Source organism: Ochotona curzoniae, unplaced genomic scaffold (genome assembly GCF_017591425.1).
Source record: "Ochotona curzoniae isolate NIBS_2020 unplaced genomic scaffold, NIBS_Ocur_1.0 contig_3520, whole genome shotgun sequence".
NCBI classification, from domain to species: Eukaryota; Metazoa; Chordata; class Mammalia; order Lagomorpha; family Ochotonidae; genus Ochotona; species Ochotona curzoniae.
Genome location: NW_024465894.1, coordinates 32,399,508 through 32,424,702, shown reverse-complemented (window position 1 = coordinate 32,424,702; position 25,195 = coordinate 32,399,508). Strand labels below are relative to the sequence as shown.

The 25,195-nt window shown below is 59.7% G+C and overlaps 1 protein-coding gene across 2 annotated transcripts in view; it reads right to left on the bottom strand.

The window, feature by feature from the left end:
• The window catches only part of SMOX (spermine oxidase), a 29,769-nt gene extending 5,363 nt beyond the window's left edge, over positions 1-24,406 (bottom strand). The window contains exons 1-3 of one of the 2 annotated variants that reach the window (XM_040981023.1): positions 24,219-24,406; positions 4,010-4,243; positions 1,628-1,854 (exon numbers count right to left, since the gene is read on the bottom strand). In XM_040981023.1, coding sequence (XP_040836957.1) covers positions 1,628-1,854; positions 4,010-4,217 — 435 coding nt within the window. In that variant the 5' untranslated portion in view covers positions 4,218-4,243; positions 24,219-24,406. The remainder of the gene's footprint in view (positions 1-1,627; positions 1,855-4,009; positions 4,244-24,218) is intronic. The other variant, XM_040981024.1, reaches the window with a different exon arrangement.
• Between the last annotated feature and the right edge of the window lie 789 nt (positions 24,407-25,195).

Genomic DNA, 25,195 nt, shown 5'->3' with positions numbered 1-25,195 from the left:
TGGCTGACAATGCACCATCTTCACACTTGAGTGAGAACCCCCAATTCCACAGGGCTGCATGCAACATGCCTTGTGTGTGCACACACAAGACCCCAAGGGTCCCGCCCTCCACTGGGAGAGGCTGTCCCAAGCCCCGGGTCACTGCTCCTGTCCCAGGCCCAACATGAGAAGAGCCCTCACAAGGCTCGTCGGCAGGCCAACTGAGCGGCCCTGGAGGTTGCAGCTAACGACCATGGAAACCAAAACAATGCCATGGAAAAATCACTAAAAATTAATGCAAGGAGGTTTGTCACCACCACTATACTTCCACACCGTGCAGGACAAGAAGGCAAGGGAAAATAAAAAACAGTCTGGAATTATGCTACCCAATTCAGTGGCACTTAGCAATTCAAAATGAAATAATTGGTTCCTCTGTTCTATTAGCTGCATTTCAACACTTGGAGATGTGTCGGGGAGAGATCCCCACGGGCCTGTGCAGGTCATAACAAGCTCTATCAGGATGGCCCCACGTCTATGTCCCCTATCAGAGAACTTGAACGAGGATCCATCAGAACGAGGCTCCGTCAGGATGGCCCCCCACACCTGTGCCTTCTCTCAGAGAACCTGCTCTTGAGCCCTGGTTCCAGGCCCCACACCCCTGGGAGGGAGTAGGTTGTGGCTCCACCCACCCAGGGGAGTCCCTGGACACAAGGACTCAATTCCCAGATCCCATCTCCCACCTTCAGCCACTGCAGGCACTGGGAGAGTGAACCAGCATTATGGGGTCTTCTCTTCTCCCTTTTCCCTGTCCTATCTTTTTTTTCTCCTTCTTTTTTTTTTTTTAAAGATGAAATTTATTTATTTGAAAGGCAGTTATAGATAGAGAAATTCTCCATCTTTCAAATCACTCTCCAGTGTCCACAAGAGCTGGTGCTGGGCCAGGTCAAAGCCTGGAGCCTGGAGCCTCTTCCAGGTCTCCCACACAGGCACCGGGGCCAAGTACACAGGCCATCCTCTACTGCCTGCCCCAGGGGATGAGAAGCACAATAGCCAGCCTTTGAATCGGTGCCCATATGGGATGCCAGCACTGCAGGTGGCAACTCTACCCACCTGCCACAGCATCGGTCCCTTCTCTGACTCTTAGACAATATTTATTTTTATGCTTAAATAAATCACTGAACAAATAAAGCATTCCAACATTGTGGAAAGTTTCATTGGGCAATGTTGGTCTGAATCTTAGAAAGAAAAAAACTTTTTGTTGTTGTTGTTGCTTAGGATTACATACAGAAAACTCAAAAAAATTCCAAGAATACTGTTAGTACAATAAATGTACTATTAGAGTTAAAATACTAATTCAACAAGGCAGATAACATCAATGCATAAAAATCAGTTATATTTCCATAAACCAGCAAAAACCTTTAGAAATTGCAATTTCTAAGAGTTCCTAAAAACAACAGCGCCAGGAGCCACCACCAGGTGCCCAAGTCCAACAAAAGATGCTGAAGGCGTTTGGGAGGGGCTTGGGGGTGGGCTTTAACCTTAGAGTTAGAGTGTACCTGCTGGTCCCTGGTTGCACTGCCTCCCTCCCCTGCCTGCCCTGGGTGTTGTTTCACAGCCTCCCTAAGCCTCCCCCTGCCACCTGCCTCACCTCGTTGTATAAATCACTGAATTCCTCAACCACGTCCTTGGGGATCCTCTGGCCACGGTTGGTAAGGTAGCAGGCCACGCCATTCTTGGAGTAGAGGCTGATGCGGCCCACGCTGCGTTCCCCATCGGTCGTCTCTTCCAGGAGCCCGTTGTCTTCTGCTAGATGGTATACAGGGTTCCCGTGGGAGCCATGAATCCAAGTGGCTCCCAGCTCAAAGGTGGCGTGTCCTGACAGCGACAAGACAGGCCCTTAGAGAGGCCTCCTTCAGAGAGGGCCCCGCCCTGGCCTCCCCCCATCCCACCTCCTCCCCACTCTGGTATGCCAGGCTAGGGGTCCCAAGCCAACTCCACATCTCCCCTGGGAAGGTCCCTGCTGCCACCTGTGATACAGTCAGTCCCCTCCTTGCTTCCCGCCCAGGAAAGCTGCAGCCAGAAAAAGAGGATAAACAGCAACTTTCTGTTTTTTTAGTATCTTTCGTTTATGCAGGCTTGACTCAAGATAAATGTGACGATTTATTTGCCAAGATGCTCATGGCAAGTCGTCCTACCCTTGAACACATGCCCCTTGCAACGTGACTTTGCCAATTTCTCCCCTCGAGTCTGGGCTGCCCTTGTGACTTGCTCTAATGAACAGAACATAATAGAAGGAAGGTTCACGGCTTCAGAGCTTCAGCCAGGAAGGAGACCCAGGACCCAGGACCCAGCTGGAAGCCTGTGTCCGCCTGGCTGGGCACGTAGGAAAGCAAGGCCGTCTTGGGCAGAACAGCCCAGCCAGGCTCCCAGGTGGGAGCCAAGGCAAGACCAGCCAAAGGAATCCCCGGGTTGTGTTTTATCCAACTGCTGACCTGCAGAAGGTAAGCAAAGAAGATGGCAGGGGCTTCAGCTGCAGCCTCCTGGGGTGCTGATTGTGTGGTGGGCTCGTCACACTCGGGCAGCATCAGCACCCCTGAGCCAGCGGTCCTCTCTGTGGTCTCCCAGTTACCAACATTCACCCCATCTCATGGAGGTGCCCCAGAGCAAGGACAGGAGAGCCTTGGGCCTCAGCTGCAAGCCAGCCTCTCCCGGGGTCTCCAAACGGTGACACACAGGCTCTGCTGTCCAGGACAGGGGGACAGGGTGGACTGGAGGCCCAGTGCCCTCTTCATGGGGTTGCTGGCAGACAGTGAGGTCCTGCCCAGCCTCCATGCTCAGGCTCCGCCAGCAGGTGGGCACCCCAGAGCAGGCCCTCATCTGAGACTGCTCCCTGCCTTCTTCCATCTCAGTCAGGCTTGCTGCATCTGGCACCCAAAGGGCACCCTGGACATGGTTTCATCTTTGGAGCCTCTGGTCCTGTGCACCTGCTCTCACCAGCACCAGAGCCACACCGCCTGTTCATGCCGCCACCTGCCTCTCAGCGCCGTGACTGCGCGTGACGCAGGCACACACCCTACCGCCTGACTCCTCTCCCCCTGCTGGGAGTCTCCTCCACCGTCCTTACCCTCCTCCTCACTACTTACCCAATCCCTGCCATCACCAGGTCCCTCTTACTACCTGAGACAGGTCACCTTCTTCCCAACTTCCATCTCCCCAAGATCAGATGGAGACTGGAGAACCGCAAGTAGAGTGGCCTCCATCCCTCAGGCTCCCAGACAGGCAAAGAAAGGCAGCGTCTCTCCCAGCCCCCGCCCCAGGCTGGCACGTCCATCCTCCTGCCAGCAGCCAGCGAGGGAGGCAGGCAAGCTCACACCTGCCTCCCAGCACTGCTCAAAGGCAGGCCCTTATGTAAGCAATATCACCACAAGGTAAGACAAGGTGCCCAGTGCCCTCAGCCCAGCCATTCACTTTTCTGAACAAGGAGGCACCCAGCTCTGCTCAGCCTAGCTGCCTGGTATGGGAACTGGGGCAGACACAAAACCTGCCACCGGGGGCTGGTGCTGCGGTATATAGCAGGCAAAGTGGTATATAGTGAGCACCTTGCAATGGCAGCACCCCACGGGGACACAGGTTCAAGACCCTGCTCCTTTACTTCTGATCCAGTTCCCTGGGAAAACAGCAGAGGATAGCCCAAGTGTTTGGGTCCCTGCAGCCACATGAGAGGCCCAAAGATCCTAGCCCTTGGGTTTTGGATCAGCCCAGCTCCAGCTGTGGCCATTTGGGATTTCTCTATGTTTCTCCTTCTCTCTACAAAACGGTGCCTTCCCAATAAGTAAAGAATTTTAAACCCAGGAGAGACTCAGTGACACTTGCAAGCCACTAGGCAGCTGGGTCAATCACGGTCCCTATCGGCTTAACCCCTCATTGCTAACTCTTTACCACCCCATAGGGCATAGGAAGTTTCTAGAAAATGTATAAGCATGCTACCCAGGGACTCCAGCAGGGAGGCAAGCAGAGAGCTGGCACTCACCAAGGTTCACGCTCTGCACACGGCCTCCGATGCGGCTGGATGCTTCTAGTACAGTGACATCGGTGAAGCCCTGCTCCAGAAGCGCTTTGGCCGCAGCCAGGCCAGCCAAGCCGGCGCCGATCACCACGATACGAGGCTGTCCCCTTCTCCGCAGGCCACGACTGAGAGGGTCATCCGTGCTGTCGCCACTGGAGTCACAACTTTGCATGCCGTCCGCACTCGCCTCCTAGGAACCTGTGGGCAGTGCGTCATGGGGCGCCCGTCCCGGCAGCCACTCCGCGGCCCCAGCACACGCCACTTCTGCGTCCTCCCCTTCAATCCCCGAGGACCCGGCAAGGAGCGCCACCTCCCACGCCTGGGAAGAAGGGGGATAGGAGGGACAGAGCAAGGACGGGGTGCATTTTGGGATTTCCATCAGCAAGCAGGAGACCCATCTCCCAAAGTGTTGCCCATACATCCATAAGTAGAGAAGAGATAGTAAAGAGATGACCACCAAGAAGGTCAAAGTCAGGAGAAATGGGCTGTGGGGATGCCGGCCCAGGGTCGGCTCAAGCTGCCATGGCTGCCGGGGGGGCGGGGGCAGCCTGAGCTAGCCCTAAGGTGCTCACACGGAACCCAGAACAGCCCCAGGAGCCCAAGGATGCTCACACAGAACCCAGGCCATGCATGGAGCCCACGATACTCACACGGACCCTAGAGCAGCCCCAGGAGCCCTAGGGTGCTCACACAGGCTCCAGGATTCTGGCACACACAGTGTGGGCCCCCACCCCTCCCTTGCCTGGCTCACCCCTGGTGTTTTCCTTCTAGTGCTTGAAGGATCTCTCTCTCTCTCTCTCTCTCTCTCTCTCCTTCCCTCCTTTCCACTCCCCACCCCCAGCCAGGCTCTCATTGAGGTGGCAATTTGGTGGGCAGAACATCATCCCGCCCACTCTCCCAACCTGCCCCAAACTGCTACAAGGCCAGTGTTGGACAAGCATCTGCTATTCCTGGTAGGCTGTCCTTCCCAGCCAGCCAGCCGCTGCGCCACCGCAAAGCAGCACAGAGCCCAGGAAACAGCCCACCACGGGCCAGCGGCGCCCAAGGCCAGACAGCAAATTGACGGCTACACTAAACCAGCCTGCTGGCAGACACCAGGCTCCTGGAGGCGGCGCAGGGGAGGGGTGGGGGTCCCCGAGTCTGGGAAGGCTACCCTTCTCTTCCTGGAAATGCCCAGGAGTCTGGAGATGTCTGGGGGCTCTGCTGGGGGAGGGAAGGCAGCCCTTCTCTTCCTGGAAATGCCCAGGAGTCTGGAGGTGTCTGGGGGCTCTGCTGGGGGTTGGGGCAACTACTCAGGTCTGAACCCATCCTTGCTGCTTCTCCAACCCAAGCAACTTAGGTGTCAGTGATCGAGGTCACGGAGCTAACAGGGCACCTAACGCAGGTGGACGGCTATAAGCAGCAGCTGGGGCAATAAACACTCTTGCCTACCGTGGGCACTCCGGCCACAGTGAGCCCCAGCCCCAGCTCTGGACTCCAGCTTCCCGCTAAGCACACCTAAGGAGGCAGCAGACCATGGCTCAGGTGTTCGGATCCCTGCAACCCCCATGGGAGAGGGAGACAGACCTGCCAGCTCCTGGCTTTGCCCTGACCCCCAAGAGGGGCAGCCAATCCGTCCAACAGACCTGGTTCTAAAAGCTCATAGTTGGTTCACCCAAAACAGCCAAAACCTGGAGCAACCGAGAGAAGTGATGAAAATACTGAGTACAAGCTGGAACATTCTAGAGCAATAAATAGAGCCATGTGACACAGGATGGCAGCTGCACCCCTGCTCCTCAGAGGAAACGAAGCTGGAGCCACAGCAGCCAGGTTCTGGGGGTTCCACAAAGACCCAGGGCAGAAGAGGGCCAGGAGAAAAGCGAGGGCCGGGAAGGACAGCAAGGGCAAGTGCTCCCAGCCGGATGGTGGTGGCAGCTGGGGCGCCCCTGGAGTGGGACATTCCAGATGTGCACCATCCGCTCTGTGTCTGACCCACTCCCTGGTCCCCCAGCATCCACAGGCAACCAGAGGTGGGCGCATCGACCTCCTGTGGGTCCCTCCACGCGAGTGAACCTTGGCACTGGCTCCTCACCATAGGCTTTTGGGGAAATACACTCTGGCTGGCAAGCTGTGCGGGGTCCCCACCTGTTCCCATGCACCTACCCAAGCAACCTCTTGGGCCGCTGGGAACTCAGGCCCGCTGGCCCAGGCCAGAAGTGGTTCACTCCAATGGCAGGAAGGTGGGGCCCGAGGCCATGACCCCCCTCCCCGCACCCCCAACAGGCAGGTCCCTCCAAGGCTGAAAACCCCAGGGGTCCCGCAGGCCGGCCCTCCCTCCTCCCGGTACCCTCAGCCCCGCCCCTGGAAGAGCACCGGGTCTGGGCTGGCCCGAGTCCCTTCCTCCCTGTCCCTCCCTTTCCCTCCCTAAAGCTCTCCTTCCTGGGACTAAATTTAGAGGTGAGGATGTGGCCGCCTGCACGCGGCCGCCTGGCGGGGAGCAAGGGTCAGGCCCACGCGGCCACCGGATGTCTGCCAGCGAGGCCAGCGAGCGCGCAGCATCGGAGAGCGCGCAGCATGGTGGGGGCGCGCGTGTGCGCGCGCGCACACGGCCGCGTCAGGTTTGTAAACATGCGGCAGCTGCGGTGCAGGGCCGCCCGGCCCCGGTGCCAGCCGACGTGGCGCCGCCCGCACCCACCTCTCCTTGGGCAGTAAAGGGCAGCGTGGTTCTGAGAGCTTGCTGGGCAGCTGGGGGCCTTTCTGCAGGTGGAACGAGGATTAACAACACTCTCAGTGCGCCACGCAGCCCTGGCAGAGCCACGTATGGCCCTCGGCCGCTGCCACCCACGCTCAGTCTTTTCGGGGGCTGGCCCTGCGTGTCCTGGCAGGTGAGGAGGTTCTGGAATGCACTGTGTCTCTAGGACAAACGCGAGAAGACCCCAGCCTCCCCAGGTCAGGCTGGGCCTCAGACACCTTGAACTACAGCAGATGTCACTGGCCGCCAGGGAGGTAGGCGGGGGGAACGTGACCCCCTGCACCCCAGATCCGCACACCTCATCCCTCAGTCCTGCCCCCACAGAGGGCAAGCAGGGCCAGCTTGCAGTGTCCATCCCCTAGCCTCAGCCAGGCATTCGGAGTTCCCCTGAAAGGGGCAGACGGACAAGGACACAACCTCCAGGGGCACAGGGGCTTTCCTTGGGTCCTGACCCATCTTTTCCTGTCCCTTGGGGTCTTTTTCTTTTGTACATATGGGAGAACCTGCCTTACACCCCACTTTCCTCTCTTTCTCAACCCCCTTTGCCTTGGGGGAAATAAATAAATAAATAGCATCTGCTGCCTGATCTGCATTCGCAGGAGAAAACGGAACACCCTGTACTTTTTGAGCAGATAAAGGAGAGAAGAAAAAAGTGCTGGCTCAGCCAGGCGAGGGGCAGGGAGGGGGGAGGAGGAAGGAGGTGCCAGCAACTTACTCTGGCTTCCATGGCAAGGGGGTGGTGCTGGGAGGGCCCAGGGCCTCCTGCCCGATGCTGGTGCCACGGCCCCCAGCGGCTGTGCTAACAGGTCCCAAGGGCCGTCACACCCAGGAGTGGCCAGGAATGAAGCCAGCTTGGGGGTGAGTGCCCCCTCTCCGTTGGTGATGCCCCGCTGCCTCCCCCCTCAGCTAACTTCCCCATACACACTGCTTCTCTGGCTCCCCCTGCCGCCCAGTGCCCACAGCTGCACTCCGCCTGCCCCTGCCATGGAAGCCAGACAGTGGGGAGACAGCAAAACAGCAAAGCTAACTCCTGTCCCCCAAGGAGGGTGGAGAGCAGAGTGGGCACACACGCTCCACTGTGTGCTGGCACCGCCTGCAGCCTGCCACCCCCCTCCAACCAGCCAGGCTTCAACAGCCCCTCTGACTCTCGCCAACGTCCAGGGCCTAGAGGCACTGTCTCACTTCCCAGAGACCCTCCCACACTAATCCACAAGTCCTACAGGCTCTCTCTGCAATCCTTCACTCTGGCCCAATCCCACTCCCGGGCCCCAGTGTGGCCAGGCCCAGTAGCCTTTGTGGCTTGCATTCTTCCCCCAACACTCCCAACTGACTCTGCCACAGTTCCCTAGCCCTGCCTGGCTCAGGGCCTGAGGGGAACAGCCTAGTCAGAAAACCCACCCACCTGGGCTCCCGCGGGCAGGGCATGGCGGCGGCCGACATGCACTTGTGGCCACAGCTGTGCTACTTCAAGTACCAGGCCTGTCCCATGTGACCCCGAAGCAGCAGCCACCCTAGGGCATCAGGTCCTAGGGTGCCCCTCTCACTGGTCCTGCACTGCCTCCCCTCACCGCCCCCCCTCCAGCCCGGGCTTCTTCCCCAGGAAACCCAGCAGCCTTGCAGCTCCTGTTCCCACTGTCATGGAGCAGGGCCCAGCTCCAGGCTTGGGGTGACTGAGCTGTCAGAGCCAGGGGCAGGTACCCCTCAACACAAGAGTGTAGCTTAGCCTCACCCTGCAACCTAAAGATTCCCCCTCCCTCTCCAACAACGGCTACTGCATTCTCACGGGTGCCCACACCCCTCCAGAGGCGCCCACACAGGTGGCCCTGTCTGTGCCAGGGTCCTGCCTCCACCCTCTGCCCAGAGGAAGGCATGGCTCACATGCCTGCCCAGCACACCCACTCTCTCTTCAAAGCCCACATTTCCTCCTGGCAGCCTGTCCACGCACGGCTCCACTGTCACGGGCAGCAGGGCACAGCTCCCCTACATCCTCCCAGCTTCCCCATCCTGCCACTCCTGCCTCAGTTTCCCAAGGAGTAGCACCCTCTCCTTCAGGCCTCTCATGTGGGCAGGATGCCAGAGGCTGGGCCAGGGGAGCCTCCCTGAGCTGCCTGGCAGGCCTGCCCGGGTCTGAGGGCTCTCCGGGCCCCCCAGACAATGCAATTATTCTTCCAATGTTAAAAAAGGCTCAGAAATCCCAGACCAGCTGCTTTGCACAGCCACCCAGACAAAGGGGCTCTGTGTCTGCATGAGCTCCTCCCACCCTCAACCCCGGAGAAGGACTGTGCCCCACCTCCTCCCAGCCAGACCCTCCGCAGCCGCCTCACCCAGGCCGGCCAGAGGAAGTGCACCGAGCAGGATGTGTTGAGCCCCGGGGAGCAGGGAAGAGACCTGGGTCCAGGTGTACCCCCAGGGCCCTCCCTTCTCTGGACCCCACGCCTCTGAACTCCCCCTACGGATGCAGGGTCTGTTCTTCACTGCTTAGGCACACTTGTCCATGTCCCGAGTAATGGCTCACCCTCAGCCCACTGTCCATCCAACAAGGAGGGGTACAGCTCTCTGCCAGCCCTGCTGGGAGGACTGACTGGAGATGCCCAGGCAACACTGCAGCCAGCTGCAAAGGAAGTGGGTGGGGACACAGGGCTGTGCTGGCGACCATGCCAGGGCCAGGAGCCCACCTGGAGAGGGATCCCCAACCTTGACTGAGCTCAGAAGCTCCCTCATACCAGATTGGACCTGGACCCCCAGCTCAACACAGACGGCCAGACTATCCCACCCAGCAGTGACAGGGAAGTGGTATCTGGGATCATGTGCTAACTGCCTGCTCAGAAAGGGCAACAGCACAGCATACCCAGGGGGCCGCCAGTGGGCAGGGCCCTCTCTGCCTGCCTGGCACCTGAACTGGTCTCCAAGATACAATGCCTCCATGCTCCACGTCTCTGTTCTAGGGGTAAAGTTCCTAAAAGCATCAATGTCCAAGGTTTTGAAGCCTGCTCCAGGAAGCGGCGAAACTAGCCTGAGAAAGGGCGAGCAGAGTGTTTCTCATGAACACTGGGCTCAGCTGGGACCACCTGGCCATGTCCTCCAGAAGAGCAGGTAGCAACAGACCACACGGAGGCTGGGCTAGCTCTTCCTCCCGGCCCCTGGGTGCCCCACATGCCAACTGCTTGACATCCTACAGATGTCACCTTCCGCAAAATGTAGTGGTGGGGCAGTCCATTGGGGCTGGTCATTGGGGCTCTAAGTCACGCAAGAGCCTGGCCCGGGTCCGTGTCCATGTGCATGGCCCCTGCCCAATGCCATGGCTCCCCGTGTGTGTGTGTATATGTGCGTGTGTGCCTGTCCCAGCTAGCTCTGCACAAGCAGGACTCCACTGACCCCCTTGGATACCAGCCTCTGCAGAGGCAGGCACACCCACACAGTCAGGTGCTGCTCCCGGATCCCCCCAGAGATGATGAAACTGCCAGTGATCCCTGGGAGAGTACACTAGCACAGGAGCCTCACTTGTGAAATGAGCCATTGCCACTCTTGAGTTGACTTCAGTCCCAACCCCAGAGCCTGTCCAGCCAACCTCCTGGGACCCAAAGAGTGTACTACAGTCCCCCGACTAGCAAGTCGGCCAATGAGATCAGCTGACCTGGACCTGACTCCAACTCCAGAAGTGTACAAGGGACCACAGAGCTGGGCACTGCTGACAGCAAAGCAGGCCCCTGGCAGGGGGTTTTGGAGGGGATGGTACCCACAGCTGTGGACACTCTGGCAAGATCTCCTGCTGGGGCTGACACTCAGTTCCAGAGAAAACCAAGGAGCCAGCTCTGCTCTGAGGCACCATGGCCCTCCAGAAACCCTGGACAATCACAAAAACACGCTTCCTTCTGGGGCCCTTGATGACCCAACCTGATAAACAGTCCCCTCCTTTGGGGATACCCCATAGTTCTGTGACTTTCTCCCAGGTTTTAGAGTCTGACCCCGGCTTTGACTCCCCACTGCTTGTTGGGTAAGGGGCCTGAGCCCGAGCTTGCTCTCCCTACAGCTCTCCCTCAGAGCCTTCAGCCAGCAGCATGGGGGTGCAGAGTACCTGGTGCCAGCCTCACAGGGCTGATTACCAAGGCAGGCATGTGCGGGGTCCAGAGTCAGGCATGAAGCAGCAACGGGTCTGCCGTGCTCCTACAGGCCTCGGCGTGCACATGAGGGGGAGTCACCCCAGGGAAGGCAGGACGGGGGACCGAGAAGGGGGAGGCCAGTCGGTGCAGGGATCACAAACCACCTGCATGCTCGCTCTGGGACAGCTGCACCAAGCTCTGGAGAGAGCCACCCACCACTGCTGCGTCCTTATGGCCTAACGAGGAACGGGGGAAGGGAAAGAAGGGGCATCTCGCCTATACACCTGCAGCAGGTGCTGGCCAAGACCCCCCGTGTGCTCTGCAGGGACCCTGCTCTGCTAGCACCCCCACCCCGAGAGGTCCCCTCTGCAGCACACAGCAGGAACTGCAGGCTAGTGTGGACCCAGTGGAATGCCAACTCCGAGACACCGCGGCTTCCCTTTCCCCACCCCGGGCCTGCCTTGGCCTACCACCTCCAGGAGAAGCCAGCCACCATGCCCTGAGGACACTGCCCTCTGTCAACAACTGAACCACGGGCCAAGCACGCAAGGGCCCCCCCAGCAAGCCAGTAGCCATGTCCTGGGCGAGCCTTGCATGATGGCCGGTATCCCTGGCCGGCGCGAGTGACCCTGAGCTCAGACACCCAGCAGGCCTGCTGCAAGCTCCCCGCCCCTGGGACCTGCAAGCAGAAGAAATGCTCACTGCTATTTTGTGGGGGAAAAAAGCAGTGGGAGGATCATTCATTACCCAGCATGCTCTTTGCCCCAGCCATCTCTGAGGTGGGCCCCAGGTCAGCCCCCAGCCCGCTCTGCTGCCTCCTTTGCTGACACGCAGGGCTCTGCTGCGGGAGGCAAGGATCCCATCTGACCCATGCCAGACAGGAGCTTCCTCCCAAGTAGAGCGTTGGGGTCACTTGGAGGGTCATTACAGAGTCTCCGGGGTGGGGCCCAGGCACGGATGCCATCAAGTACTCCCGAGGCTGGGGGGCTATCAATCATCTGGGACAGCCACCAGGAATACAGGGGGTCTGTAAGCCAGACAGGAGAAGCCAGAGAGGGCAGCAGGGCCTGGCAGTGCCCAGGGCCGCCGGGGGGGGGTGGGAGGGAGGGTCTTATGGTGCTCCCACCAGGAGCCCCGCCCACCCCAGGCTCTGCATCCCCAAGAGCCACTCAGGCTGTCCTCTGAGAGGACCTGCTCCCTCCAAGAGGCCCCAGGATGCAGTCTGAGCCACTTCGCAAGGTCTCTGCTTCCTCACGGGGACTGTGGGAGGTCCCAGCACACCTGCTCCACTCCCCTGGGGCCTGATGTCCTCAGAGGGACTTAGATCTGTAGATTGTTTCCCCTCTGCCCACAAGACACAATCTTGCCTGGCACTGTACTGGCCTCTCACCCAGGGAGGGGAGGACACAGCAAGGAATTAAAGAGGCAGCCCTGGGGCTGGTGCAGAGGCATAGCAATCTAATCCTCTTCCCGCAGTGCTGGCATGGGTACCAGTTCATGTCCAGGTTGCTTCACTTCTGATCCGGTTCCTTAGTAACGTGTCTGAGAAAGCAGCAGAGGATGGCCCAAGTCTTTGGGCCTACATGGGAGACCTGAAGGAGGCCCCTGACTCCTGGTTTCAGACAGGCCCAACTCCAGCCGTTACATTCACCTGGGGAGTAAGACAGCAAACGGAGGCTTGCTCTCTCTGTCTCATCTTCTTTCTGCAACTCTGCCTTGCCAATAAAAATCAATATAAGAGAGACAGCCCTGCCCTGCGCTCCCAGCCACAGACCTTAAGGGACAAGCGGCTAGAATCATGCTGGCAAATCCAGGAGAACAGCACGCGGAGAGGCACGTACAGGTGGCCAGCAGAGGAGCCGAGGATTTCCAGGAGGGAGGCCTGAGCTCCTGACAGTAGGAACCGCATTTACAAAGGCTCAGAGGTACAGCCTGCAGATGGGCTGTCCACAGCTGATGAAGTCCCTAGCCACTGCACCCACTTGCCTGACCTCCCTGGCTGCTTTAGCTGTTGCCAGAGATGGGCGTGGCCTCTCAGAGCAGGTTCCACCCCTCACCCACATCTCCCACCTCCTCCCCGCAGGGCCACGCCCAGTCCCCACCCCATTGGTGTAGAAGCCATGCCCTGAGCTTCCCACGCACCAGCTGCACAGGTGAGCTGCCCCAAGAAGCTCCCAGCTACACAGGTGAGCCGCCCCCAAACAAGCTCCCCACAGCACAGGTGAGCCGCCCCCAGCAGTTCCCAGCGGCACAGGTGAGCCCCCAGCAGCTGAGTCCAGGTAACAGGCAGGACAGATGTGCCTATGGGAAAGCACACAGGTGGCATCAATCCAGTCTCCCATACAAACCCACAGACAGAAGCAGAAGGACAGGTAGATGGACCACAGGTCACTCAGCAGACTGCCCAGGCCCCACAGGTTGTGCATGATGGGTGCCTAACTAATCAGGGTCTGGGTGAACACAGGGCTGTGGGCTGGAGCTGACTATACCTGCTTTTACATTTCCTCCGTGTCCTTTTTCCTTTCCTCCTTTGAAAGGCAGAGCAGCAGAGGAAAGTGGAGAGACAGAGATGACCCATCCACTGGTTCACTCCCCAAGTAGCCACAAGCAGCCAGGGCTAGAGACCAAGCCACAGCCAGGAGCCCCAGACTCCCCCCGGGTCTGCCACACAGGGGACAGCAGCTCAAGCGCTTGGACCACTCTCCGCTGCCTTCTTAACGTGTATTAGCAGGAGCTGGAATCGAGTCAGAGCAGCCGTGCTCCGGGGTGATGCTGGTGTTCTGAGTAGAGGCTTTACCTGGAGTTGCATCGTGGGCCTGCAACATGACTGGTGCTCAGCAGACAGAGCTTGGGAGAACGCAAGGCCCACGGGCAGGAGGCATGCTGACCAGAGGGCGTGCTTTTCCTTCTGTTACAATGCCCACACCCCATGGTAGAGTGTAAGTTCAAGCCCCAGCTCAGCTTCTGATGCCAGCTTGCTGTTCACACACACCCCAGGAGGCAGCAGCTGATGGCTCAACACCCAGGTGCTTGCCATCCATTTGGGAGCCCCAGGCTGAGTTTGGGTCTCCTGGCTTTGGCCTGGCTGTTGTGGGCACTTGGGGAGAGAACTAGCAGATAAAAGATCTCTCCGTCTCACTTTCAAATCAATCAATCAAATTTGAAACAGTGACTGTGGACACGATTTGCAGCACCTGTGAAAAACTACCTCAAAGCTCTAACAGCTCGGGAAGGACCCAGACAGGGGACAGCGAGCTGCTCATGCCGGGAGAGCAGGGCAGGCCTCCCTGGGAGGGACATTGGAGAGAGGACAGGGCTGTGGTGACCTCCTGGAGAATCGCTAAGTGTCGGCTGTGTGGCGTGAACCAGGGGGACCCATCATGACATGGCTGGGATGATCCCACACCAGCTCTGATTTGTCAAGTGGCCAGGCTCCTGAAAGACAAAACCTCCCACAATGGAGTAAGACTCTGCTGCCTAAGCCTCATTCCCTCCTGGGCGCTCTTGGGCGCTCTCCCCAGCAGCAAGGACAGACAGCACCTCCCAGCGCAGGGCCAAGCAGGTCCCCAGCCCCACCACTCACAGCTCAGGCCTGGCCCTGCTCTGACTCCCCTCAATGCCACCTGCACCAGGAGAACCACCCAACCTGCAGACGGGCACTCGGCGCCTGGTGGGGAGGCACGTGGAGGCTGGCAGACAAGGGGGCGGCTTCCCCTCTCGCTGCCAGGAGCCGCAGCCTGGCTGCTGTGGGGCGGAGAGGGACCGCCAAGTCAGCAGTCTGCTCCGCCCCCTGGGAGAGCACTCAGAACTGGGGCTGGGAGGGCAGCTTGGGCGGCCACGCAGTTCCCCTCCACGGCGGCCCCTCGTGACTGCATAAAGCCAGATGGTGCTTGGCTCCAGCCCCTGGGAGGGGAGGGGTCTCCTACGAGCCCCTCTCCGGAGCCATGGGGCCCCTGTGTGCATGGGAAAGGGTTCCTGTCCACCATCAGCCGTTTCCACAAATGTGCCTTCCCCCAGGCCGCACAGTATGTCATAGGGTGAAGGTGAACTGTGTGGCCACAAACTGACAAAAATAACACCAAATCCAAGCTTTTCCCAAATCTATAGATTCTGTTCTCCTCTGTCAGGCCCTGTCCTGGTGGCCACTTTCCATCCATTGCATCTGGTCACACTCATGGACATGCTGCTGCCCACTGCACAGATGAGGGGCCAGGCGCCCCCAGATGCCACCCTGAATATGCGGGCTCCCCTCTGTGCTTCACCCTGGTTGGCGTTCCTGGGCCCCACATGCAGCTTCCGGGACAGCAGGCCCGCCCAAAGGCCTCCTCCAGCCTGGCACAGTACCTGCCCCGCCCTTCGTAAGTACTGACAGCACACACATGGTGCCAGGTACTCCTCCAGGCAGGAGGAGTCGTACAGCCTGGCAGCTCAAACAAGCAGTACTGCCAAGAGCTGGGGCTGCCACCAGGAGGCCACCTGCCTGCCGGCCCAGTCGCTTCCTGGGATGATCTGTCAGCTGGCCGGCCAGTCTGCTCTTCCCACCCCCACCCCTACCCTCCAGGGCTGGCTCAGGTTGCTGTGGCATTAGCTCCACCATGCCAGGCCACAGCACCTCGGCCCTCAGCTCCCCCTCCATAAATAGGGCCAGAGATATGGTCTAAGTACTTCTACCTGAAGATTGAAAGAACTAGGTCGTAGCTCCCCTCAGGACACCGCTCTCTCACAGGCACATCCCAAGGGCTTCGGAGTATCATAGCTGTGCTCCCCAAACCAGTGCACAGGACAGAGCAAGAAGAAGGGCCCCTCCTCAAGCTCCACCCAGGTCCCAACACCCAGCCCCAGGCGGGTCTGAAGAGCGCCTGGGCCCGTGACTTCACCCATTAAACACCCACAGACTTGGGACAATGAGCATCTTCTCCAAGCCCTTTTGTAGAGTTCAAAGACAGCCTAAGTAAGCCGGCAGCTCTGAGAATCAAGCAAGGCTGTACTCAAAGCTCTCTCATCTTCCATGTCGCTCCTTCCCCCCTGAACACACAGCTGAGGCCATCGCTTCATCCTGCTTCCCACGGCCCACGCTGCCGAAGGGTCCACCATCCGCCTGCCGACGCTTGGCGCCCCAGATGCACGCCGGGGACAAAAAGGCTAGAGCTGGGCCTTACTTTTTAAATTCCAACAAAGCAGTCAGGTTTATTAGCTTTCATTGACTTTTTTTTTTTTAACTGCAGATCTTTTCAGATTAACTCACGAAGCTCAGTCTTGTGTTTGATGTTAAGTCCATTTTCCAAAGCACAGGGAGTTGAGGGCTCCTGTGTGTCTACCATGGCAAGGCACAGTTGTGTGACGTGTCTCCGAGAAGCCATCCGTGTGTCTGCCATGGCAAAGCATAGGTGTGTGGCGTGTTCCTGAGCGGCCCTCCGTGGGTGAACTGGCTCTCTCTCTCACCCCCCCCCCGGTCGTAGCTGACTCGGGATGGGATCACCCATCACTTCGGGGCATGTCTGATGCGAATGAGGGCAGAGCCTCGGGACCAGGTGAGCGTAACCCCACACCCTGCCCTGTGCTAGCACTGCCAGTGTCTCCAGCTGAAAAATGGCTGCTTGAGGAGGCTTCCTAGAGGAGCAGGTCTCTGCCAGCGCCTGGCACACAGCCAGCAGGGGGTGGCAAGGCTCTGGGTTCAGAGCTCTAGTCAAGAACAACTCCTTAAGAAGTTTGCTCTCCTGGCCTTACCTGGCACATGCCTCCCCCACCCCATAGAAACAGGGAGAGGAAAAAGGAAACCAGCCCTGCCTGGCCTTGCCACCCTACTTGCAGACCAAATGCTTGCTTGCTTACTTGCTTGCTTGCTTGCTTGCTTTCTCCTCTAGCCCTGGATCTTAGAGAACAGTGCACTAGGGACCGGGCAGGAGAGCCCACCAGCCTTGCTCTCCCAGGGCCTCCCTTGGGCACCTTGCACCCGCCCACCCGCCGGGCAACAGGGACACTGAGGCTCCTCCCCCATGCCTACCTGAGCTGCTGAACAGAGTCCTCACACACGGCAGGAACGGGCAGGCAGGGGAGCCTCTTGGCTGGCCCCACCACTGCACCCCTACAATTCTACCCCTTCCAGGAAGGCCACTTTTCCTTCCTTCGTTTTTGGGGAAATGACTGAGAGCTGCGAGAACCTGAGAATAAATGTCACGGGAGCCGACTGATCCTCTTGTGCTCTGAGCAATGAATGGGCACAACCACTCTGAGGGAGCATGCCACCCCTACCACCGCATGCCCCAACAGCACCCTACCACCATGCTCAAAAAGCCTCTCCATCACTCCCCGGGCCCTAGCAAACCACCTGGGCTCTATGCTGGATCCTCCTCTGACTCCAGACCCAAGCCTGTGACATCTCCTTCAGCCCACACCTCTCCAGGAAGCCAGCCAGGCTGCCATTACCTGCCTTCTCCCCCAGGGACTGCTGCAGCCCACACTCCACTCGGCCCCTGCTGGCCTGCCTGCCTCTCACTCCACGACAAAGGGCCCCAGCCGTGGTACCCTCCTGGAGCCCTCCCCTGTGGCCTTGTCCAGCATGCCTGGGAGAGAGCAACCCCCCAGGGGGTGATGTTACCTTCAGACTGCAAATGAGGAAACTGAGGCACCCACTCTATTTACCCCGCAGTGACAGGCTGCAGGGCAGTCCAGGGCAGCAGCCATACCCAGCATCCAGACAGCTTGCGGCCAACCACCATGAGACCCTGAGCAGGTCCTCCCCGGGGTCCCTTCTCACAGAGCTGTAGCTGTGAGAGGCCAGGACCCACCCACGCTGCCACTCACACACAGCACCCCTTTCTGCCAGCCAGACCTGGAGGCTGTCCCTCCACCCTGCCTTTCCTCCCTGATGCTTCTGGAACCACCTGCCTTGTCTGTGGCTCCCATCTCAGCTCTTCCGAGCAGTGGGCAGCAGGCTATTAGCAGGCAAGCTTCACAAAGCAGGCAGCCAGGGTCCCAGAGGTTTGGGAAACACTAAACAGAGTTTTGCTTTTCTACCGGATTTGTTGGCGCCTTTCATGTTCTTCAGCATTCCTCAATGACCCACAGGCAGTAGAGTGCTTTTCCCTCAAACCCTTGAAGCTACAGGGTGGTGCCAAGACAGGACCAAAAGGGAGGATGGCTCAGACTGGGCCCCCTGCAAGGGTCGGTGCTCCTGGAAGCTCAGCTCTGGTCTCCCCCAACCCATGGGATGCTTGTCGTGACCGCCTCCCTCCTCGCCTCCTTCGGTCTGATACCAGCTGCCCCTGCCAGCCTCCTGCCCTGTGCCCTCAGACACCTGCCCCAGGCCAGGCAGAGCCTGGGGAAGGGGTCTTCAGAGACCCCCAAAGCCAACTACACAGTGTCTCCAAGCTCACTGCTCCTTCCACGCCATCACTAGTTGGCGCGCCTTCATAGTCACCTGAACCCAGGATGTGTCCAGCTGTACCCTGCCCACCCAATCCCTGGGCCCACTCCCCTCCTGCCAGCGAGGGCACTGGACCCCTCAGCTTGCACAGAAAGGGGCTGCAGCCTCAGAGACCAGACACTTGTAAGGGCCAGAGCAAAGAGAAGCAGCCAGGCCCCAGCTCCCAGGTATAGCAGGAACAGAGACAGAGGGACAAAGCCCTGGCTCAGGTAGCCATCGGCAAACCACCCCAGAGGACTCTTCACACTGGGGGATGAAGGACCAGCAGGTGGAGCAATCGGAACCGGAACTGAGAAGAAACGCTGTCCCAACTGGAGCTGCTGGGCCAGGCCAGCTCTTCGGGGATCTCCTGGCCCCGCCCCCACTGGAGGAAGAGTGCTCCATATAGATGGGCCACCTGTGGCCCCAGGCCGGCTGCAGGCAAAGATAATGTGCCCTGCACCCGTGCTGCCTGCATGCCTCCCTGCCCAGAGCCCGTCATGGCACACACCCCACCGCGGCCTTGGGAGACCCTTTTGGTTTGGTTACGAAGTCAGGTCTGTGCCCCACACCTGACACTCAAGGCTCCCTCACTTCATGCCACCTCTCTGTAGAGTGATCCCTTGCACCCCATGTCCTCCACACACTCCACTCTGCCCTGTATGTACCCCAGGCTCACCTGGATCCTGCCCCTCCCACCCCTGGCAGTTCTAACACTTCCCTCGACCTAGTCTCCAGGAGTCTTGATCTGATGTAGTTCCCATCGAATCAACACCTAGCTTTTGTGACCCCAAGTCTGAATTCTGGCTACCCAACTGCACTACTGGTGTGGGGAGCTTGCTGGAAATGCAGGGTGCCGGGCCTCATCTCAGACCTTCTGAACCAGGTAGGACTCACCTACTCGTTTCCTTAATGCTCCACGCATTCACAATTTTGACAAGCTCTCTTACAGACCAGTGTCTCATCTAGTAACCCTCCATGGCTCCCCAGGATTCAGCAGTCTGGCATTCCAGGCCTTTCCTCTCCAGCCTGGACTTCCCCTCCCACTAGGGCCCCAGCTGCCCAGGTCTTGGGGCCCCTCCTGAAACAGCAGCTCCTCCAGGAAGGTGCCCCAAACTGCACCTCCTTCCATCCCTCCTGGCACGGCTCGCTTGCGGTTCCTGGAAAGTAGAGAGCATGTCTGCTGCCCAGACTGGGCCACAGGAGACGCCAGGTGCGGACCATGGCACGGAAGCCAGGGGCTGGTGGTCAGGTGTACCACTAGCCCTGGTTAGCCGGCCTGACGTAGGCTCAGCTCCAACCCTCACGTCCACTCGGCAGGCTGGGATATGGGCGCCTGGGCAGACCTACCCCAGGCTCTCTTGTCAAGGAAAGAGGGTGTCTCCTGAAAAACTACAGCCTAGTCAGCTTAAGAGAGCTTTCTCTGAGCCCTGGCTTCCCCGGTGTGGGAGAGAATGCCCACTGGTCCAACCCCACCTTCCACTCTGCCTGGCCAGGCAGACACGACCTGCCCAGGTAGCTGAAAAAGATTCCCTAAGCCCTGGAACAAACAAACCTGCACCTTGTGTGGTCAGAAAGCCCTTCCTCGGGTGGCCAGCCATGTCCCTGGGAGGTCAGGCCACCTGCCCAGAGGCAACCTCAGGTTCCAACAGGAAAGCCTGCAGGCCACAGCCACCCCCTATGTCCCCAGACCTGGTGTCCTGCCCAGCCCCGGCACCACAGGGAGCAGGCTGTCATACAGCCTCATGGGAAGAGTGTGCCGGGAAGACCAGGAGTGACAAGGAAAATGCCACATCCAGCACCCAGCTCAGCCCCCAGGCAAGGCCCTCCCAGCCAAGCCCCCAGAGCCACCACCTTGCAACATTCTACCTGCAATCCAACAGGTGGGTTTTGCTGCAGAGCCCCACCCAGCCACTCCACCCTCTCCCAGGAGGCAGACCAGCCCAGAGGGTGGCATTCTTAGGGCGGTGGCATCCCCAGCAGAGAGCTGGTTTTGTTCCAGAAGCAGGAGACCTCCCAAGGGGCCCCAAAGCTGCAGTGTATGCGAGGCCAATCCCCTGGCCTGGGTCCAGAGCCCCTCCTGGGAGCAAAACTGGGGCATGACTTGGGGCCTCCTGGCCAGCTCCGGGCACACCCACGTCTGCCCCCCGGAGTATGCCCAGCCCCCCAGGTATGCTCAGAAGTCCTCAATGGCCCAGACCTGATAGACACGGGCAAAGCAGCAGAGTACGCTGTGTATTACAGATTCAGAATTCAGCTCCACTCTATGGCTATGCAGCTGCCTGTGCCTCAGTCTTCCCCTCTATAAAATGGGAGCAAAGTTTGCCTTCTAGAGCTATTGAGTGGATTAACGGAGCTAATATTTGCAACATCTTTAGAAACAGGCTGGTGATCAGCAAGAACACCCAGGCATCGGCCAGTACTCTGGACGTCTGCCTGACCTCTCCCAGTCAGGCCACCCTCCTGCCCCACCCGTCCCAGCTCTCTAGGCCTCTTCTGGGCAAGGCCAGCCTGACACAGGTTCCAGCACTCAGCTCACGGTGATGTGGCCTGGGTACACCCTGCCTGGCTCTGAGGGCATCTGGTCTTTGGCTGCCTATCCTGAGAATCCCATACCCAGGAATCAGCCTCCCACGGCTCCCAGGGGTCAGTAGGACAGCTGCAGGTGCTAACGGAAGGGTCTAGACAGAGACCCCCCCACCCCGTGCTACTCCCTGCCCCAGCAGGCACCCCAGGCTAACTCAATCACTGGCTGTCCAGGCTGCCTTCGCCTCCGCCTCCTCCTCCTACACACACACACACACACACACACACACAAACACACAGCCTGTGGCTACAGTCAGCATTCCCACCAAAGAAAGCAAATGACATTTCCCCTCAGCCTACTGTGACCCCACAAGCCCAGCTTCCATCGTGACCTGCGGGCCTGGCCTGGAGTCACCCAAACCTTCCCCACTTCCCTTTCTCACATCCCGGGGCCCCTTCCAATTCTTGCAGCAATCTGCACAAAACATTTTAGTAGAAAGCAAAGAAAACTTCTCAGGGTCACTTGGGAGTAAAAGGAGATCCTGCACTGACTGCAAAACCCACCTCTTTGTGTCCACTTCCCCTCTCACCCCCCCCCCCGCCCCACCTGCCCACCCAGCTCAAAACTTCTGGAGTGTCAGCTCCGTGGGGGTCTGTGATGGATGCCCCAGGGTAGCAGTGGGCCATCGGCCAAGGTCCCAGCAAAGCCAAGGAAAACACAACTGTAGCAAGCAGCTACAGAGCAGGACCAACACCGTGAGACACTCAAGCAGGTGCCATGGTGAAGGGCAGAGGGGAAAAGTCCTCTAGGGAGGCTGGGCAGAACTGGAGGCACATTTTAGTTGACACATGAAAAATCAGGGAGAGCAGAGCCTGCTGGCAAACAGCCTTAGAAGTGAATTCCAGATTAAGAAAAAAAGGAGCATAAGCAAATGTCCTGGGGCAGAGGAGCTCAGGTGCTCCCATGGCGTGGGTGAATCAGATGCGTCTGTCAGAAGGCATGTGGGGTGGAGAGGGGGGGACTGGTGGGGGGGCGGACGGACATGGACAAGGCCGCCTGGGATGGTCTGTGGTAGCCAGCCCCCAGAGGGCTGGGGAAGTCAGGGGCTAAATCTTCAAGGCTACATTCAAGTGCAGTAGGGCGTTCTCAAGGTTTTAGAAGAATGATTTTATCTCTGCACAGTCCTTGCTACCCTGCTGAGATGGAACCAAGGCAGGGAGGGGAGAAGGGTGGCTGGTATGGCAGCCAGGAGTGGCAGCTGGTGTCAGCAGAGCACGAAGACCAGGCCAAAGATGGGTTCTGTGCAAGGAGGCAAGATAACTTGTTCCCGGACCAGCTGTGGGGGAGTGGGGAATGGACTGTGGGCCATTTTCTGAGACGGTGTGGCTGGCGGGATGAGAAGGGGGTGGGGGCAGGGAACCACAGCTAGGGAGGGCATGCAGGGAGCTGTCTGACCCCAGGCTGAACTTTTTGTCACCCAGGACACCATAAATCATCAGGTGAGTGAGGGCCTAGGGAAGCCGGGGCCAGAGATGAAAGCTGTACTAAGAGCAGTGAGCCTAAAAAAATGCTGGATTTTCAAGATCTGTGTGCTTACATACCAATGCTGCACTCTTCAAGTCAATCATAAGAAAGAACTTGGGCTCCCCCACCCCCCCGCGCGGTGGCACAAGTGGTTAAGGTCCTCGCCTTGCACGCCCGGGATCCCATATGGGCGCCGGTTCTATCCCCGGCAGCCCCGCTCCTTGCCTGTGGCCCGGGAAAGCAGTCGAGGACAGCCCAAAGCTTTGGGACCCTGCACCCGCGTGGGAGACCCGGAAGAGGCTCCTGGCTTCGGATCGGCATAGCATCGGCCGTTTGCGCTCACATGGGGAGTGAATCATCGGACGGAAGATCTTCCTCTCTGTCTCTCCTCTCTGTATATCTGCCTTTCCAATAAAAAAAAATAATAAAAATAAATCTTTAAAAAAAAAAGAAAGAACATGGGGGTGGGGGCAGGTGCACTAGAGGGGCAGGTTAAGAAGGGAGTCAGGCGAGGAAGAGGCCAAGGATGGAGCCACAGCCCCACAACATGGAGGGCTGAGGGTCCCACAGCGTGGAGGGCTGAGGGCCCCACAATGTGGAGGGCTGAGGGTCCCACAGCATGGAGAGCCAAGGGCCCAACTACTTGCAGGGCTGAGGCAACAGCTGCGGGCAAAGAAGCCTAAAGAAAGGGCAGACAACACCAGAAGAAGAAGCCCAGGAGGAGCCCGGGGGATGCTTCCCTGGCTGGGAGTGGACAGAGAGCTGCAGGGTTCAGGGATAGGACAGGGGGCTGCAGCCCCCACAGATCTGCCTTTCTTGGGGTACACAGGCAGCTCCCCTACTTTCTGTGTCAAAAATAAGTCCCGTTCACCCTGGAGAGACCAAGCTGAGGCTGGGGGATTGGAGGGGACAGGGGGACAGAGGACACTTACAACACTGGACAAAGTGGTGGGAACTGAGGCTTGGGGACAGGGAGCTGGGGGGGTGCGGTGCAGCACAGGCCTGCCTCTCCCTCCCCAGCAAGCAGGAAGGGACAGCCAAGTGCCTTTGCTGTTGTTGTCCACTTTCCTGCCCTGGTGCTCCAGGTGACTCCGAGCCCCAACGGAGGCCAGGCTGTCCGCACGGACCCGGCCGAGTTCCAACAGCAACCTGTGGGCAGAGCGCACCCCAGGTGACAGCCACCAGGCTTAACCTCCTGGGCTCCCTCCTGCTGCCAGCTTCCAGGGAGTCTCCAAGACCCTCACTCATTCTCAAGAGCCCCAGCCCCAACACCAGGCCAGGGACCTCTCTCGGGACCCCCTCCAACTCCCACCTCCTTCCATGCCGGCATTCTGCGAGCCCCCTAGCCAGCCACTCGGAACCGCGGCTCTCCACTCCCACGGGGGGGTCTCCAGGAGACCACCCCTACGCCCGTAGCTCCGAGGCAGCACAGCCTCTCCCCTAGTCCCCGCCGTCGCCCCGGAGCCTTCTCTCTCTCTCTCTCCCCGGCGCCCACCCCCGCGGCCACGGGGTCCTCGCGGGGCGTCCGCGCCCGGCTTTGTCTGCGCCCACGGAGCGCGAGTGCCGGGCGTCCGGAGTGCTCCCTATCCACACGCAGCTCGGGGGAGTCCGGCCTGCCCTCCACCCAGCCCGGGTCCTCGCAGCCCCCCGGGGACCACCGCCGCTGCTCCCCGCCCCTTGTCACAGCAGCCAGGGGGGCGCGGCGCCCACGGCTCTCGCGAGCCTCCCGGGAACGCCGCGCACCCCAGCGCCCGAGCCCCGCGCCGCCGCCGCCGGCGGAGTCCCGGGGGCCCCCTCGCCCTCCTCCCCCGGCAGCCGCAGCCCCCTGCCGGCTTTCGGTGGAGCTTTGCGGACCGCGGCCGGGACCGGATGGCGGAGCGCGCTACCTTTCCCTGCTGAGCCGGGGAAGTGAGTCTTCAGCGAGCGGCGCTTCGGCCTCGGCCTCCTCCGCCTCCCCTCCTCCGCCAGCCGCCTGGCTTCCTCCTCCAGCCGCCGCCGGGACCGTAGGGGCCCGAGCCAGCCGCCGCGGCCTGTGTGGGGCCCCGCTCCGCCTCGCGTCCCCGGCCCACCCCGCTCGGTCCGCTCCGGCCCGGCCTCCGGCTCCGCCTCTGGGCGGGGACGCGCCGAGCTCCTCCCCGGGTCCGCCCCGCCGAGGGCCGGCCAGCCGAGGCCATCGCAGTCCGTGGGGGCAGCTGGGGACCTTGCCTGGGACCCGTCGGTCCTGAGCTGGCCACCGTGCAAGCTGGCGCCGACTCGTCCACCCAGCCCCGGAGGAAACGTAGCCAACCCGGCGCTAACCTGAAGCTGCCTCGAGACGAAGATGGGAGCCGGGACTCCTGCCTCAGTTTACCCGGGGAGTTGGGAATCAGTCCTTTAAAAAGTCACGGGCACGTCTGTTCCTCCCCCAGAGCCTTCCCTCGGGTCCTCCCCCTGGGAGTTGGAGGCCTGACCTGCCACCCCCGCCCCGTCGACGCTGTCAAGCCCCCCACCACGCGCTGTCTCCCGCATCTTGGTCCAAGCGTGAACCGCTGGAGGAGGGGGCGTGCGTCCTTTTCCAAGTCCAGAGCTGGAAGCGGATGTGCCAGTCCGCATTGCCACTGCCTTGGTTTAATGAGAACCGAAGCCCATGTGGGGTGTGAGGGTCACTTTCTTTTTCTTCCTAACACAACATCTGAGTTCTTTGGAAACTATGTGTCCGTTCGTTCCCTCGTTGAGATTCTGCAACCCTGGCTACTCTGTGCACCTTTTTATTGGTCTGGCCTGGGAGGAGGAGCAGGGATTTCTGCTCCATTCCGTCTCTTCCTGGGGCTGGGAAGGATACACTTGGTGACCCAGGCCTCCTCCAGGGCACTGTCCCTGGAGG